This window comes from Lissotriton vulgaris, unplaced genomic scaffold (genome assembly GCF_964263255.1).
Source record: "Lissotriton vulgaris unplaced genomic scaffold, aLisVul1.2 SCAFFOLD_359, whole genome shotgun sequence".
Classification (NCBI taxonomy): Eukaryota; Metazoa; Chordata; class Amphibia; order Caudata; family Salamandridae; genus Lissotriton; species Lissotriton vulgaris.
Genome location: NW_028248520.1, coordinates 72,200 through 90,820, shown reverse-complemented (window position 1 = coordinate 90,820; position 18,621 = coordinate 72,200). Strand labels below are relative to the sequence as shown.

The following is an 18,621-nucleotide window of genomic DNA, read 5'->3' as shown; positions in this document are numbered from 1 at the left end:
CTGCGTGGGCGCCGAAGCGCTAGTCTGTGCGCCAACTCTTCAGGCCAAATCCCCTTTGCCAGCCGTCACTGCGTGGAACACAATGCACCAGGTATCTCTGTGGGGGAAGGGCAGTCAGGCCTCTGGATTGCTGCTGTCCCCGCTACCAGTGGCCGCTGGCTCTACGGCAGTTCATGAGCCAGGAGCGCTATCTGCAGCTCGGGGGCTCCGCTCCGCCCCAGCAGCCTCGCCGACTCACCCCTGACTCCGGGACCGGCAGGCAGCGCACTCAGCCTCGGGTCCGCTGCAGCTCCGGGGACAGGCACGGCCGCCGGCCGGGCACCAGATAGCTCGCCGAAGGCAGGTCTTGAAACGGAACGGCAAGGCTGCACTGAAGAGGAAGTCGAGCGCAGGAGGAGAAGCGCCGCTCTCCCTCTCAGCCTGCACCTTGGTCCGACCCGGAGGAGCGAGCAGGCAGGATGTCCGTGCGGCCCTTCGACCTCGTGGCGGCCTCCGGGGTCGCGTAGCTGCGGTGGCCGGGGTCTCTCCTCACTGCGCTCCAGGGCTGATGGCGGGGAATCTTTGGGAGCCCGTATCTCCGGCTCCGAGCCCCCCAGACGCTCCAAACTTCAGTCGAGTGTAGGAGGCACTCCCGTGATGCTGGGACCGGGTTTCTGGGGGTCACACGGCCCCCGTGGCGGCAGTTTAATGCAGGATCAATAATCAAGGAGCGGGAGCTGCAGGTCTAGGCAGCCATTCCGCAAACGCGCCCTCTAGCGCCCCTTGCATCCAGATACATGATACAACAAGTCACGACTATTGGCTTTGTCAATGGTTGGTAGTTGCAAAAGATAAATAAGCAGCAACTATGGCTTTTATATAATATTAAAAAAGTTTCCACTTAAAGCTCTGGTGACACCACAACAATGCTGCTGCTTCTGGGTTTCAAAATCCAGAGAGAAAATTACTCTCTGGGATTCCCTTCCCTTACATCGCTCACCTGGCATGAAGTCATGCCGTAACTTCTCCACCAGGGAGAAGTGTGAGCAGCGCACATCGATGTGCCTGCCTACTGTCAGGAAAAAACACGGACCGCCTGTGCCAGGGCACACAACAGAGTCCGGTAGAGAGCCGATTCGAGGTCTCCTTAAAAAAACAACCGGTGCTCAGCCCCGTTGCGACCCGGCCCACTCAAAGCCCTGTCTATGCCATCACCTTCATGAACAATGTTGAGGAACCCTTCTGTGATTCTTTAAACGTCTTAGAGAAACGTCATTTGTAGGCTGGCGACGTCGCATTTAAAGAGACGCTACTTTTAGCCAAGGACAGCAATGTTGAGCTCGGCGCCACTATCTCCGAAGCAAAACGCGTGATCCGCTCAACTAGATTAGACCCGAAGCATGTCCTTGTATCTTGATTCTGGGGCGAAACCCCCGATTGCAGTCTGTGAGTAAGGGGTGTGTTGAAATCGGATGAACGCTTCATTACTACTGCAACATAGCTCCCCGAAATTCTTATCTGTCAAGCCCATGCATGTGAAAGTTCGCTTTTAGTAGCAAAACACACGTTCATGCTACGAACGTCCACACAGAATAGAAAAGACAAACTACAAATCCCAGAGTGCAATGTTATGTGTGCTAAAAGCAGGGGCATGTATGCAGTAATTTGGCATATACGAAAACGGCTTCTCCACCCCCACTGCCAGCAGCTGCAAAACTTGAAAAAGAAAGCGATGATAAACCATGTTTATTATCGTTTTATTTTTCTCCTACCTTGTATTCTTGGGGGCGTTGCCACGTGGTGACAGGCACTGAGGGGAAGTGGTGGTTGGGCTGGATGTCTGAGGCCGGCCAAACCGTTATGCGCTCTGGAGCTTTCTCCAGCCAGCTGCATTGCTGGGGTGGCCAGGGCAGGCACAGTCTCCCTGGTTAGGGCAGATCGGGGGCTCCGGCCAATCTGGATACTGCTCTCATGCTGTGAGAGCAGCGTCAGGATTGGCCGCAGGACAGGCAGTGAGTCTGTGCCGGCAGTGAAGCCAGAAGAGGGAGAATGCGGTGGGATTCAGGTAAGTGCTTTTATTGTCCCCCCCATCCCCAGCCTACCCCCGCCCCGTAATTTTCCCCGGACACCAGCCGTGACTGAAAACAACTGCAATTTAATAGATTGCGGCGAGAAATATAAACGTAGTGCATAATGAAGGCTGTAACACCCGCCCAGCTCCAGGGGCCACTTTGTTCCTGTTGGTGTACAGTTATCCCGTGCGCGACAGATCAAATGACTAGCCCCCCAGATTGCTGCCTTTGGCAGGTGCTGGTCGGAGGCAAGTTAAACTGACTGCCGTATCCTGTGCCCAGCCAGGCTTTAAATGGTCTGACGTAGACTTAATCCAGCTCCCCTCCCCCCAGAAAATGAGGGGACATATGAAAGACCACATCGTACGGTAAGACCCAACCCACTTACAGCTTACGCCGTTTTCAAATGTCTAAACTCTACTTTACACTTTCGCTGTAAAAATACACAACTAACTTCCGCAGTAAAAGTCCTCATACCCTTCCCACTTCTCCCCGGCAATATATGCCCGCCCTTAGCCCTATGATGTTTGCATACTGCAGTATCACACATTCCCACAGCAGGCCAGGCAGTGTTGTACAGATGGCTTTCTCCCCCTGCAGCGCTCGCAGGATTCCTGCTTCTAGACCACGGCCCCCCACCTTTCAATTGTGATACTTGTATTTTATAACTGCAAGTCCCACAATGCAAATGAAAGAATCTGGACTGGCTGAGCTACTCGTGCATAGAAATGGGAAACTTGACATATCTGCCCCACACATACCCCCACCAAGTACCTGCTGGTATCCAGCATCGATGCCCATGCAGCCAGCACCTCTCGCCTCAGTACCTCATGCCTTACAGATAGCCACCCAGACCACGTTTATTATGGGAAACATTTGTATCTTTCCGACATCAGTACTCCCTACCACACAGACGACTCCCACTCCATTACCTGCTGCCATGAGCACCGAGACCTCCATTACAGTACCATCTTCCCGACTCACACCTCTCCCCCAGTATGCGCTTACTCTTAGCAATGGTACCCTCGTCCCAGTATCTGCAGCCATCATTTGTGTTCATACACTGCAGGACCTTCAGCCAAACAGAAAACTCTCCCACCCCAGGTACCTGCGTGTATAGAGACGTGATACCATTCACCACAATACCTGCAGCCATACAGATACTCTCCCACCCCAGGTACCTGCTTGTATAGAGGCGTGATACCATTCACCACTGTAGGAGAGTAGGGTCTGCTATCCTATGGTCACCCCAATTTTTGCTTTTTGCTTCACTGGTTTTCGACTTACTGAGGCTGTGGGCCTGCTAATCAGACCCCCAGCCTGCTGTTCTCTCTCTAAATTTATAATACATGTGCTATAGGTACATAACACAATTGGAAATGGACTCCTTGTCAGCCCCTGTACCATGCACTATAGGTGCTCAGGGCATAGGTGCCACCAAGGCCTACCAGGGGCTGAAGCATAACTTTTGCCACCCCTGGCTGGTTCTTAAATTGACACAACTGGCTGATCACTCAGCTGGGGCAAGTGGGTGTAATCACCCCTTGCTTAGATATAGTATACCTATATCTAAACCTATATCTGGACACATATATAACCTGTGAGCCACTCCTATGGAAGGCCTCATCAATCCTGGAGGCAGAGTGCGTGGTTTTATGTGAGATGGAGCTCTGGCATGAGCTGAGCCTGTCTGCAGCTGTCGGGAACAACTCCCTAAGCTGATCCGGGATAATGCCATACCATATACTCTTAAGCGCCTTATAATCCTCGCGGTTATATAGCAACTTTGGTTTGGCTTTATCAAAACATGTCGTGTAAGGTGTCATACGAATTGGAATACTACCCCCTCGCCAGTTCTGGCGACGGGGGTAGCATTCCACCCTTCTAGAGGGAGAAGACATGTTACTTTACTGAAACGCGGTTGATTTAAAATGAGCCTCAGATCCACAAAATGGATGCCCCTGCCACAGACACGGGTCTGGCCTCCTGCTGCTGACCGAAACTCAGCATATGGTGGCCTGGACAAAGGGTTTCCTGTCGCAGGGCGGTGGCAAACCACCCCAGACAGGAGATAGTGGATTGTAGTAGGGAGGTTTCAAAGAAACCAGACACTGCCTGGGGAGCACAAGGCTGCCCCTTGCATAATCCGGCCAAACCGGTTCTGGGGCCTCCCAGCCCCTGTCCCAGCGCGGCCTGGATCAAAGGAAAGGGGTGTAACCACCCCCTTCCTGGGTCCCACCCATAGGAGGGGACCTAGCAGGATGTCCAGCCCACGAGATTCGAATAAGAGTGGGAGCAGTGCCAATGCAACTCAGATCATCCTGAAGAAACATAAGAAACGAATTCTGGACCCTTCGACTTTCTACACGACGTGAGAAGACTGAAGAATCTCCCTTGTGGTCAAGGAGTGACCACCCTGTGCAAACAGGTACCATCCAGCCCTCGACCCTTGCTTTGTTGCAGTTCCCGCCGGAACTCGAGCGACAGAGATCGACGAGATCAAGCTTGCCTGCCTTCTACCTGCCCGATCCACAGTCCCTGCAGAGCTGAGACCCGTGGAGGCGACCGGAAGCGTGGGGCACGCCATCTTGAAAAGGCCACGAGACGCTGACCGTGCAGCCCACGAGTGACCCTCGAAGCTGTACACCGGGGTTTGAGAAGCCCCAGCCCCGAGCTCCACTTGCATCAAAGCTCACCCCTCCACACTCGACGAGTGCTGCGTGGGGCCCTTCTGCCTGTGTGCGCTCGACGCGTTGGCCCGGTCACTTGCCAGCTGGCTTGTGGCCCCTGTGCCGACGAAAACTGAAATACGACTTGCTTTTCTGGTTGCTCCAGATCTGCACCAGCTCCTGTAAAAAGGAGCCCCCACTCTGACCCTCCTGGTTCGAGTGATAAGCAATCTCCCGGTTCTGCGTGGATTGCTTTTGCCAAGTGCTGTTTGCTGCAATCTTGAAGCCGACGGTGCTGACGGCGAGAGCCTACGTGGGACAGATCGTGACCTGCTCCTGGACGTCGCAGATGCCCCAGAGCCCACGTGACAGCGGAGAGAAGCCTATCGACAACCGCCTGATTGCGCCCGACATTGCCTGGTTCCGTCCTGGTTCCACCCTGGTCACTGCTGAGTGACCCAGACTCTGTCCCCTCTGCTTTCAGGTACTTTTCTACTTCGATCCACCCTTGGATCGCACCGGACACTTCTGCTTCACAGCGCCTGCAGCTGCAACAGCTCCAAGCACCAAGAACCTGCGTGACAGAACCCGACGCCACTTCGACCCTGTGCACCCACGGCCTGTGGGTGAGGTAACTTTGCAACGCCGGTGTCCTAACACTGGTACACACCTCTAGGGTCTGTGTCTAAAGTTTTGTGTTCCTAGGTTCAGCGGAAGTATCTTTTAATTCACTTTATCCAACTTTTACGCACCATTGACCTTGCATTGGTGCGAGCCGCACTTTCCGTGCTGCACCCGTCTCCTGTGGGCTACTCCCGACTTCAGCATTGCTAGTCCTGACTGCTCCCAGCGAATCTCTAGGCCCTAGGCCTAACCACTGTTCGATAAGTGTTCCTTATACCACTTTTTTAATATATGGTTTGAGTGGCCACCCGCCCTCATCCATAATTGTGCAACTTTATATGTTTTACTGTGCTTTTGATTTAACGCTTGTGCCCCTTTCCTCATAAAGAGTACTGGGGAGTAATTTAGAAATAAATACATATATTTTTACAATATATACTTGTGTGGTGTCCTTTCATTTGATTACAGGATTGTATGTGGTAAAACAGCTCGCTTAACACGACCTCTTAAGTTAAGCCTTTAAGGCTGCTTAGTCCATGCTACCATTAGGATAGCTTGTCTACAAGGTTGACTTACAACCTGACATCTTTGGGGTTTGTTTGGACTGATACCCAGTGGTTCCAGAATTGGAAACACTACATATCAGGCCAACTTCTCACAACCACGATACCTCCAGCCATACAGATACTCTCCCACCCCAGGTACCTGCTTGTATAGAGACGTGATACCATTCACCACGATACCTTCTGCCATACAGATCCTCTCCCACCCCAAGTACCTGCGTGTATAGAGACGTGATACCATTCACCACGATACCTGCAGCCATACAGATACTCTCCCACCCAGGTACCTGCTTCTATTGAGACGTGATACCATTCACCATGATACCTGCAGCCATACAGATACTCTCCCACCCCAGGTACCTGCTTGTATAGAGACGTGATACCATTCACCACAATACCTGCAGCCATACAGATACTCTCCCACCCCAGGTACCTGCTTGTATAGAGACGTGATACCATTCACGACGATACCTCCAGCCATACAGATACTCTCCCACCCCAGGTACCTGCGTGTATAGAGACGTGATACCATTGGCCACGATACCTCCAGCCATACAGATACTCTCCCACCCCAGGTACCTGCGTGTATAGAGACGTGATACCATTCACCACGATACCTCCAGCCATACAGATACTCTCCCACCCCAGGTACCTGCTTGTATAGAGACGTGATACCATTCACGACGATACCTCCAGCCATACAGATACTCTCCCACCCCAGGTACCTGCGTGTATAGAGACGTGATACCATTGGCCACGATACCTCCAGCCATACAAATACTCTCCCACCCCAGGTACCTGTGTGTATAGAGATTTGATACCATTCACCACGATACCTCCAGCCATACAGCTACTTTCCCACCCCAGGTACCTGCTTGTATAGAGGCGTGATACCATTCGCCACGATACCTCCAGCCATACAGATACTCTCCCACCCCAGGTACCTGCTTGTATAGAGACGTGATACCATTCACCACGATACCTGCAGCCATACAGCTACTTTCCCACCTCAGGTACCTGCTTGTATAGAGACGTGATACCATTCACCACGATACCTGCAGCCATACAGATACTCTCCCACCCCAGGTACCTGCTTGTATAGAGACGTGATACCATTCACCACAATACCTGCAGCCATACAGCTACTTTCCCACCCCAGGTACCTGCTTGTATAGAGACGTGATACCATTCACCACGATACCTGCAGCCATACAGATACTCTCCCACCCCAGGTACCTGCTTTTATAGAGGCGTGATACCATTCACCACGATACCTGCAGCCATACAGCTACTTTCCCACCCCAGGTACCTGCTTGTATAGAGGCGTGATACCATTCACCACGATACCTGCAGCCATACAGATACTCTCCCACCCCAGGTACCTGCGTGTATAGAGGCGTGAAACCATTCACCACGATACCTGCAGCCATACAGATACTCTCCCACCCCAGGTACCTGCTTGTATAGAGACGTGATACCATTCACCACGATACCTGCATCCATACAGCTACTTTCCCACCCCAGGTACCTGCTTGTATAGAGACGTGATACCATTCACCACAATACCTGCAGCCATACAGATACTCTCCCACCCCAGGTACCTGCTTTTATAGAGACGTGATACCATTCACCACGATACCTGCAGCCATACAGCTACTTTCCCACCCCAGGTACCGGCTTGTATAGAGGCGTGATACCATTCACCACGATACCTGCAGCCATACAGATACTCTCCCACCCCAGGTACCTGCGTGTATAGAGGCGTGATACCATTCACCACGATACCTTCAGCCATACAGATACTCTCCCACCCCAGGTACCTGCTTGTATAGAGACGTGATACCATTCACCACGATACCTGCAGCCATACAGATACTCTCCCACCCCAGGTACCTGCTTGTATAGAGACGTGATACCATTCACCACGATATCTGCAGCCATACAGATACTCTCCCACCCCAGGTACCTGCGTGTATAGAGACGTGATACCAATCACCACGATACCTGCAGCCATACAGATACTTTCCCACCCCAGGTACCTGCTTTTATAGAGGCGTGATGCCATTCACCACAATACCTGCAGCCATACAGCTACTTTCCCACCCCAGGTACCTGCTTGTATAGATGCGTGATACCGTTCGCCACGATACCTCCAGCCATACAGATACTCTCCCACCCCAGGTACCTGCTTGTATAGAGACGTGATACCATTCACCACGATACCTGCAGCCATACAGATACTCCCACCCCAGGTACCTGCTTGTATAGAGACGTGATACCATTCACCACGATACCTGCATCCATACAGATACTCTCCCACCCCCGGTACCTGCTTGTATAGAGACATGATACCATTCACCACGATACCTGCAGCCATACAGCTACTTTCCCACCCCAGGTACCTGCTTGTATAGAGGCGTGATACCATTCGCCACAATACCTCCAGCCATACAGATACACTCCCACCCCAGGTACCTGCGTGTATAGAGACGTGATACCATTCACCACGATACCTGCAGCCATACAGATACTATCCCACCCCAGGTACCTGCTTTTATAGAGGCGTGATACCATTCACCACGATACCTGCAGCCATACAGCTACTTTCCCACCCCCGGTACCTGCTTGTATAGAGGCGTGATGCCATTCGCCACGATACCTCCAGCCATACAGATACTCTCCCACCCCAGGTACCTGCTTGTATAGAGACGTGATACCATTCACCACGATACCTCCAGCCATACAGATACTCTCCCACCCCAGGTACCTGCGTGTATAGAGACGTGATACCATTCACTACGATACCTGCAGCCATACAGATACTCTCCCACCCCAGGTACCTGCTTTTATAGAGGCGTGATACCATTCACCACGATACCTGCAGCCATACAGCTACTTTCCCACCCCAGGTACCTGCTTCTATAGAGGCGTGATACCATTCGCCACGATACCTCCAGCCATACAGATACTTTCCCACCCCAGGTACCTGCTTGTATAGAGACGTGATACCATTCACCACGATACCTGCAGCCATACAGATACTCTCCCACCCCAGGTACCTGCGTGTATAGAGACGTGATACCAATCACCACGATACCTGCAGCCATACAGATACTCTCCCACCCCAGGTACCTGCTTTTATAGAGGCGTGATACCATTCACCACAATACCTGCAGCCATACAGATACTCTCCTACCCCAGGTACCTGCGTGTATAGAGACGTGATACCATTCACCACGATACCTGCAGCCATACAGATACTCTCCCACCCCAGGTACCTGCTTGTATAGAGGCGTGATACCATTCACCACGATACCTGCAGCCATACAGCTACTTTCCCACCCCAGGTACCTGCTTGTATAGAGGCGTGATACCATTCGCCACGATACCTCCAGCCATACAGATACTCTCCCACCCGAGGTACCTGCTTGTATAGAGGCGTGATACCATTCACCACGATACCTCCAGCCATACAGATACTCTCCCACCCCAGGTACCTGCGTGTATAGAGACGTGATACCATTCACCACGATACCTGCAGCCATACAGATACTCTCCCACCCCAGGTACCTGCTTTTATAGAGGCGTGATACCATTCACCACGATACCTGCAGCCATTCAGCTACTTTCCCACCCCCGGTACCTGCTTGTATAGAGGCGTGATACCATTCGCCACGATACCTCCAGCCATGCAGATACTCTCCCACCCCAGGTACCTGCTTGTATAGAGACGTGATATCATTCAGATACTCTCCCACCCCAGGTACCTGCTTGTATAGAGACGTGATACCATTCACCACGATACTTGCAGCCATACAGATACTCTCCCACCCGAGGTACCTGCGTGTATAGAGACGTGATACCATTCACCACGATACTTGCCGCCATACAGATACTCTCCCACCCGAGGTACCTGCGTGTATAGAGACGTGATACCATTCACCACGATACTTGCAGCCATACAGATACTCTCCCACCCCAGGTACCTGCTTGTATAGAGACGTGATATCATTCAGATACTCTCCCACCCCAGGTACCTGCTTGTATAGAGACGTGATACCATTCACCACGATACTTGCAGCCATACAGATACTCTCCCACCCGAGGTACCTGCGTGTATAGAGACGTGATACCATTCACCACGATACTTGCAGCCATACAGATACTCTCCCACCCGAGGTACCTGCGTGTATAGAGACGTGATACCATTCACCACGATACCTCCAGCCATACAGATACTCTCCCACCCCAGGTACCTGCGTGTATAGAGACGTGATACCATTCACCACGATACCTGCAGCCATACAGATACTATCCCACCCCAGGTACCTGCTTTTATAGAGGCGTGATACCATTCACCACGATACCTGCAGCCATACAGCTACTTTCCCACCCCCGGTACCTGCTTGTATAGAGGCGTGATACCATTCGCCACGATACCTCCAGCCATGCAGATACTCTCCCACCCCAGGTACCTGCTTGTATAGAGACGTGATACCATTCACCACGATACCTCCAGCCTTACAGATACTCTCCCACCCCAGGTACCTGCGTGTATAGAGACGTGATACCATTCACTACGATACCTGCAGCCATACAGATACTCTCCCACCCCAGGTACCTGCTTTTATAGAGGCGTGATACCATTCACCACGATACCTGCAGCCATACAGCTACTTTCCCACCCCAGGTACCTGCTTCTATAGAGGCGTGATACCATTCGCCACGATACCTCCAGCCATACAGATACTCTCCCACCCCAGGTACCTGCTTGTATAGAGACGTGATACCATTCACCACGATACCTGCAGCCATACAGATACTCTCCCACCCCAGGTACCTGCGTGTATAGAGACGTGATACCAATCACCACGATACCTGCAGCCATACAGATACTCTCCCACCCCAGGTACCTGCTTTTATAGAGGCGTGATACCATTCACCACAATACCTGCAGCCATACAGATACTCTCCCACCCCAGGTACCTGCTTGTATAGAGACGTGATACCATTCACCACGATACCTGCATCCATACAGCTACTTTCCCACCTCAGGTACCTGCTTGTATAGAGAAGTGATACCATTCACCACGATACCTGCAGCCATACAGATACTCTCCCACCCCAGGTACCTGCTTGTATAGAGGCGTGATACCATTCACCACGATACCTGCAGCCATACAGCTACTTTCCCACCCCAGGTACCTGCTTGTATAGAGGCGTGATACCATTCGCCACGATACCTCCAGCCATACAGATACTCTCCCACCCGAGGTACCTGCTTGTATAGAGACGTGATACCATTCACCACGATACCTCCAGCCATACAGATACTCTCCCACCCCAGGTACCTGCGTGTATAGAGACGTGATACCATTCACCACGATACCTGCAGCCATACAGATACTCTCCCACCCCAGGTACCTGCTTTTATAGAGGCGTGATACCATTCACCACGATACCTGCAGCCATTCAGCTACTTTCCCACCCCCGGTACCTGCTTGTATAGAGGCGTGATACCATTCGCCACGATACCTCCAGCCATACAGATACTCTCCCACCCCAGGTACCTGCTTGTATAGAGACGTGATATCATTCAGATACTCTCCCACCCCAGGTACCTGCTTGTATAGAGACGTGATACCATTCACCACGATACTTGCAGCCATACAGATACTCTCCCACCCGAGGTACCTGCGTGTATAGAGACGTGATACCATTCACCACGATACTTGCAGCCATACAGATACTCTCCCACCCGAGGTACCTGCGTGTATAGAGACGTGATACCATTCACCACGATACTTGCAGCCATACAGATACTCTCCCACCCGAGGTACCTGCGTGTATAGAGACGTGATACCATTCACCACGATACTTGCAGCCATACTGATACTCTCCCACCCCAGGTACTTGCTTGTATAGAGAAGTGATACCATTCACCACGATACTTGCAGCCATACAGATACTCTCCCACCCCAGGTACCTGCTTGTATAGAGACGTGATACCATTCACCACGATACCTGCATCCATACAGCTACTTTCCCACCTCAGGTACCTGCTTGTATAGAGACGTGATACCATTCACCACGATACCTGCAGCCATACAGATACTCTCCCACCCCAGGTACCTGATTTTATAGAGGCGTGATACCATTCACCACGATACCTGCAGCCATACAGATACTCTCCCACCCCAGGTACCTGCTTGTATAGAGACGTGATACCATTCACCACGATACCTGCAGCCATACAGATACTCTCCCACCCCAGGTACCTGATTTTATAGAGGCGTGATACCATTCACCACGATACCTGCAGCCATACAGATACTCTCCCACCCCAGGTACCTGCTTGTATAGAGACGTGATACCATTCGCCACGATATCTGCAGCCATACAGATACTCTCCCACCCCAGGTACCTGCTTGTATAGAGACGTGATACCATTCACCACGATATCTGCAGCCATACAGATACTCTCCCACCCCAGGTACTTGCTTGTATAGAGACGTGATACCATTCACCACGATACCTGCAGCCATACAGATACTCTCCCACCCCAGGTACCTGCGTGTATTGAGACGTGATACCATTCACCACGATACCTGCAGCCATACAGATGGTCTCACAAAAGTACTCAGTCCCACAAAGATGTACAATCCCAACTCTGTACCTGCTGCTGTACAGATCCCACCTCAACATCAGTACTGGCCACTGTATACAAATGCTACCACATTGCAGCAGAGATATCTCTACCCCTGTTCGTAATGTCATGCAATATTCACTAGCACTCATTGCTGTTGTACCGATACTATCCATCCCAGCACCTGCTGCCATTCTCAGATGTTCTCACCCAGTACATACCGCTACACGGAAATACCCGACACAGAAGTACCTACTGGCAAAGATGTCCCCCACACAGTACCGACTGGTATTAGCTGAAAAACAGTTACACTTGCCTTACCACTCAGGTAGATGTTCCCCAATACTGGTTACACACACACACACACACTGGATTAGATCTGCTCATATTCACTTTCTGTGAGATATGTGCACATCCGGTATGTCATGGGTTTGAAGACTGAAAGGGACAACTTGGCTTTTGATTCTTCTGAGTTCAGTACACTTGAGGGCATTGGACCTTGTAAGGGGTAGGAATATGCTCTACAAATGCCAATACACTATAATACAAAACAATAAGCTGAGTATCATTGAGATGGTGTTGGGATGAGAATGCCTCCAGTATGGTAAACTGGGTGTGCCACTGCACTGAGTGACCCAACTGCATCTAAAACTGGTATCCTTACCTTTTGCTGCAACAGTTGACATGCTAATAAGTGTGTGTACTGGGGCAAATATGACACCAGACCCTTGAGCTGACATCCCATGTGCATCCATGTAAGGTAGGGATGGTAGCAAGACTCTGTGTTGTGGTGACATTATGATTGCTGGAACCAGCGGGATCCATTTTTGATAGCCCCTGCTTTGACATGGCACAAAGTGGCCGATGGGATACACCGTCCCCAAACAGTGGAAGCCTATTTCTTGACTTCCTGGAGCTGAGTGGAGGTGAGCTAGCACATTTTGTTATTAAGGGTAAGGAAGTCTCAAGGCAGGGCCTGCCCTTTTGTCTTTTCTTGATGGCTACTTCAAGAAGCTGATAATACCTAGGTGCAGAGTCTTAACTCTTCATCATGGATATGTTTTGGGCAATGCGGCTTGAAGCCATCGTCATCTCCTATTGTTTGAATTCGGAGTCTCTGCAACTCGCACTAACTCTCCGAGAAACCTTTGACTGCTCGCCCTTGCTACCCTGAGAGTCATGTGTTCAAAGGGGGTACTTGGCCCAGTTTCCACAGCCTTAATGGTATGGACCCTAGCACCCAGCAGGCGAAGGACCCCACCGCCACGGTTTTGGCCAGTAGCCCATGTCTACCCTGTTGCCCCCCCACCTCAGATGGGATCTGACAGATCAGTAACACTTTAGATTTATAGTGATTTTAACAGGAAAAAGATGCATATTGAAAACATATTACTGGGCATTAAATGTTAAAATAAAGTACACATTGGATTATTTTTGTCTTTTCTGTGGTGTCTTGGCTAATGGTTCCAGTATGGCTTTCATATTTACAAGTTGGTACTGAAAAATGTATTTGGTGATGTTTTCTCCAGACCAGGGCGGTAGCCTCCTATGAGATAGGGGAGACCTTCTTATAGATCTGCGATAGGCATTCTCTCTGACCCACCCAGGCCTCGACAGGCAGGGACACAAAACAGTCTGCTCATCCGACCAAAAGAACACTGCTTTTTTGTCCCACTTAAAACTGACTTTTGAACGTGACAAGTGCAACTACCCCTGTGCTCGAAGTCCTCTAGGTGAAAGCAGACTCCTGACCACCCAGTCCCCTCACACAGCAGGCGTGGTCAGTGTCGTGTACCCCCTGTAGTGCCCACCCTCACTGGCATGTGGTGTCTCCAGGTCAAATGGAACCATCAATATTCAATTTACATTCAAAACAACCCTAAACCTTGGACATCCATGGTCGCCACATGTTAACCAAGGATCTACCTCGCTTCCAATGACTCTAAAAACAGGATTCATTTCAAGCAGGCACAAGGTTTACGTGTTGGCTGGCTAGTCGGGTGTTTTGCATGCAGGATTGCCCAGTCTTGCACAGCACTGCTCAACTCATTGAATTCCAACATGTCTGGGACGTGGTGGGGGGGGGTGGGGGGGGGGGGGGGGTGAGCGTTGTTACATTAGAGAGCCAAAATCAAAAAGATGCCCAGTAGGCGAATTCGTTCAATCTATAAAGAACCAGGAAGAAATGGAAAATTCTCATTATTTTCTTTCTATAAATTCTAACTGTGACCGAAAGAGTTAAATCAGCCCTTATCTTTTTCTAACACCCAACTCAATAGATAGACTACAGACAACAAGGGATAATTGAGAAACATTCACAAAATATAGAACATGTTTTATTGCATAATTTAGGTACGACCACAATCGTCCATACATCGATCACAAAATAAAATACCAAAGAAAAATCAATTACCCACCGTAAATTTGTAATTTGCAACAAGTTGTAAAGAAAGGACATGTTAATCTAATGAAATTGTAATATTGAACAGCCCCAAAATAGATATCCAGATTGTGATTGAACAGAACAAATATAAGTCATTTCAGTCCTTTACAAGTCATGGTATGTTCACATTGCCAGAAATTACTGACTGCCTACATCAGGACATGGATAATCCCAATGTACAGATAATAAACAGGTACATGCATCAATCTCGGCATTTGCGATTCCTTAATTGCGATTTTTAAGGAATCGCAATTAAGGAATTGCAAATGCCTATGCATTAAGAAATCGCTAAATAAATTGCGATTTCTTAGAAATCCTTAATTGCGATTAGCATTTTGCGAATCGCAATTAAGGAATCCCTTCCTATTCATTCCTATGGGCCTAGAGGCCCATAGGAATGAATGGGAAGACAATCTCAATTTGCGATTCGCAATTAGCTAATCGCAAAATTAGATTGTGATTTCAAGGGTGCAGGGGTGTCCAAAGGACACCCTGTTGCACCCCTGAAATCAAACAATGCACATATGTTGTGTACACACATGCCCTAAGGGCATGTGTGTGCACAACATGAAAGTAAAAAAAATGCACAAAATTGCATATTTCTAACATTTCGCAAAATTACCATGAGGTCCAACCTCATGGTAATTTTTTCTCTCTAATTGCGAAATCGCAATTTTTTTCAGTTTCATGCATTGCTTTTAAGGAATCGCAAAATTGCGATTCCTTAAAAGCAATTGCACTTTAAAAAATCGCAAAAATAGCGATTTCTTCACTTTTAGGATGATGGGAATCGCAAACGGCCGATTTTGTGATTCGCACCGTTTGCGATTCCTAAATCGCTTGATGCATGTGCCTGAAAGTGATTAAAAGAATCAAGAAAATATAATCACAATATTGCAAACCCATCCAGTCAACTAAATCACATAGTTGGACACATTGACTCAGAACCACACAATCAGCCCAAACGGCACATATGATTAAAAGAAGATGGTATTAATAGAAAGTTGTCATGAAAATTGAAATGTAGCACACAACATAGGGCCTGAACCAAAAAGTAAATAGACACTGGTCAACTGTCAACTAATCCTGGTACTTACTGCGGAATCAAGTGATAGCGCTGTAGAATCAAGTGATAGCGCTTCGGAGAACTACACCAAAGATATGTGCCAAGTATGATTTGCATTCTAGAAAAGAGCCCAAACTTAGAAAAACATTGGGTTGATTAATAATATTTCCACGTGGTTCAGACCATGTCACATTGTATATCAATCGCAGAAAAAAGCTAAATGAATGTAACCCGTGCAAACTGTGATGTTTAAACAGCATTTTTGTGTATCCACAAATAAACAAAAATGTGCTCTGCTGCAAAGATTCATGCAGAGCTGGGAAATATGTTTGGAAGCCGGGAATGTATCCTGTGAAGCTATGTAAATGGCTATGTAAATTTGGCAAGTATGGTGCTGGGCAAATGTGACGAAATGTGCACGAGATGGCCAAGTGTTGCATGTAAATGGTCAAGTTTTGTGAGGAGCAAGCCAAATATTGTGCAGCGCTTTGTTTGTGCCTTTCATAGAGTCAATCAAGTGTCAATTCGAAGAAAGAGGAGCAAGAATAGTAGGGCAGCAATAAAAAGCATGCAGACTTAGACAAGTAGGACGAGAACCAAGAGAATATATTGGGAGTGGTGGTGGTGATGTTTCTCTCTGTCACCTGCGTTCTGGTAAGAGGTTTAACAGTGTTCTCCTTTGGTAATGACTCCCTTATTTCTTTCTTTCCACAGCTCTGAAGAGGTCTTTTGACATGGAGGACGTGGATGACCTACCAGCGTTTTCACCCTCCTCCCCACTGAGCTCTCCCTTCAGCCCCACCTCACCTGGAATGGTCATTAGAAGCAATGGTGATAGTCGAATATCTCAAGGGCCGCACCTGCCCCTCTACCAATCTCACATCCGTATCGGTTCCAACCCCAGCCCCAACCCTGCCCAGAAGAGCCGCATCGGCAGCAGTCTATCCTTCAACAGAGGCACCATTCAGACGACAAAGAGCAACGGGAATGCCCATGCTAGCCTAACACGTGTTTCATCATTCCAGACCCGCCTGCCTCCCAATGGATTCTCTTCGTCTGGACCAGGTAGTGACAGCGAGAGCCTCCACAGCTCCACCTCCAGCCTAGAGTGGCAGCCGGTCAGTAAGATGGTCACCCCCCAGCGTCCATCCCAGCTGCCCGTGGGAATGTATGAACCAGGCATCAGAATTGCCCGGATATCCAGTCCCGTCATGAAAAAATTCTCTTCCTCCCATGGAAGTGTTTTTCGCTCGGAGGTGGAGCGGCCAGCAGTACGGCCTGCAGCACGTGATGTCATTAACCATAGTTCCTTGCCTTCCTTGGACCTTCACATTGCAGAGGATCAGGGACATGATCTAATACCATCCCCAAATGATGCTTATCCTTCTCCAACAGGTTGGGGCTCCCCATCACAGAGCTCTGCACCAATATTCAGCAAGGCCATCAGCAGAGAGCCATCTTTCTCTTCTTCTTCATCTTCTTCCTCTTCACCGCCTCATGGTAATGGACGCCTGGATCATGCCACTCCTCCACCATTTGTCAGACCAGCTTATCCACAGCCCGCCAGAATACCAAGATTTCCTATCAGTTTAGACAGATTCTTGGTGAAGCCGCCAGAATGCCAAAACTTGGTCTCTGAGGTACATGTGACCCCCAAACCATTACCAAGAACCCAACTGAAGGTCGGGCCCCATGTGAATTCAGGCCCACTGAATCCTTCATCTACAACCCATGAATCTCCAACAGGAACCCAAAGGGACATTTTTGCTACTGGTGATATGGTAAGAATTCCAGACACCCTTCCTCTGAGCTTGAGCCTGACTCCCCCGCTGTCCCCTCCGGAAGAACGCCGGTTTCACCAGGGATCATCAGCTCAGGTGATCCAGGCGTCACCTCCTGCCACATTTTCTGGACTCGCACCACTGCTGCCCAAACCTGCCATTGTGGAACCGGCTTCAAAAGTTAGCCTGCAGTCTATGATGGAACGGGCCCGATCCTTTTCCCGGTCTGATCAGGCTGCTCCTACTACAGTCTTGAGAACCCAGGATACGTGGCATGGCAAGATGTCTGTGTCCACGGAGGAATCTGAGAATGTTAGCCGGCTGATCAAAAACAAGCCAGATGAAGGTAAGGATCCTACTGTCTAATGTATGAAGTAACATAGCACATTAAAATCTTTCTGTTCCTATAATAGACCTATTTATACATAAGAAGAGTAAGACTGGACATTCATGTAATGCTGGAAGGACAAAGATGCAACAGTGTTTGTTAATAAGTGAATACGACTAGATCCATACATACATCGGGAGACTGTGGCCAAATGTAACTACTGCGCACCTGGACCGGGTCAACGTTTGTTGATACATACTGTTCATGGGCCTATTTGTCAATTTAACTTGCATCCAAGACCATCTGTATGTACGTTTTGTATGTTTATTACTTAGAACCAAATATACTTAGTTGTAGTAAAATACGTTTTGCAATATCACAATTTTTAAGCATAAAAAGTGGACACATGCATTTCTCAAACAGTTCAATGTTAACCTATGGTGGAAAAAC

The 18,621-nt window shown here is 49.4% G+C and overlaps 1 protein-coding gene across 1 annotated transcript in view; it reads left to right on the top strand.

Annotated features, from left to right (window-relative positions):
• LOC147664079 (uncharacterized) overlaps positions 1 to 18,209 on the top strand; it is a 120,268-nt gene extending 102,059 nt beyond the window's left edge. Inside the window, exon 2 of the mRNA XM_086949999.1 lies at positions 16,777 to 18,209. Within this exon, the coding sequence (XP_086806125.1) occupies positions 16,777 to 18,209 (1,433 nt within the window). The remainder of the gene's footprint in view (positions 1 to 16,776) is intronic.
• The last annotated feature ends 412 nt before the right edge of the window (positions 18,210 to 18,621 follow it).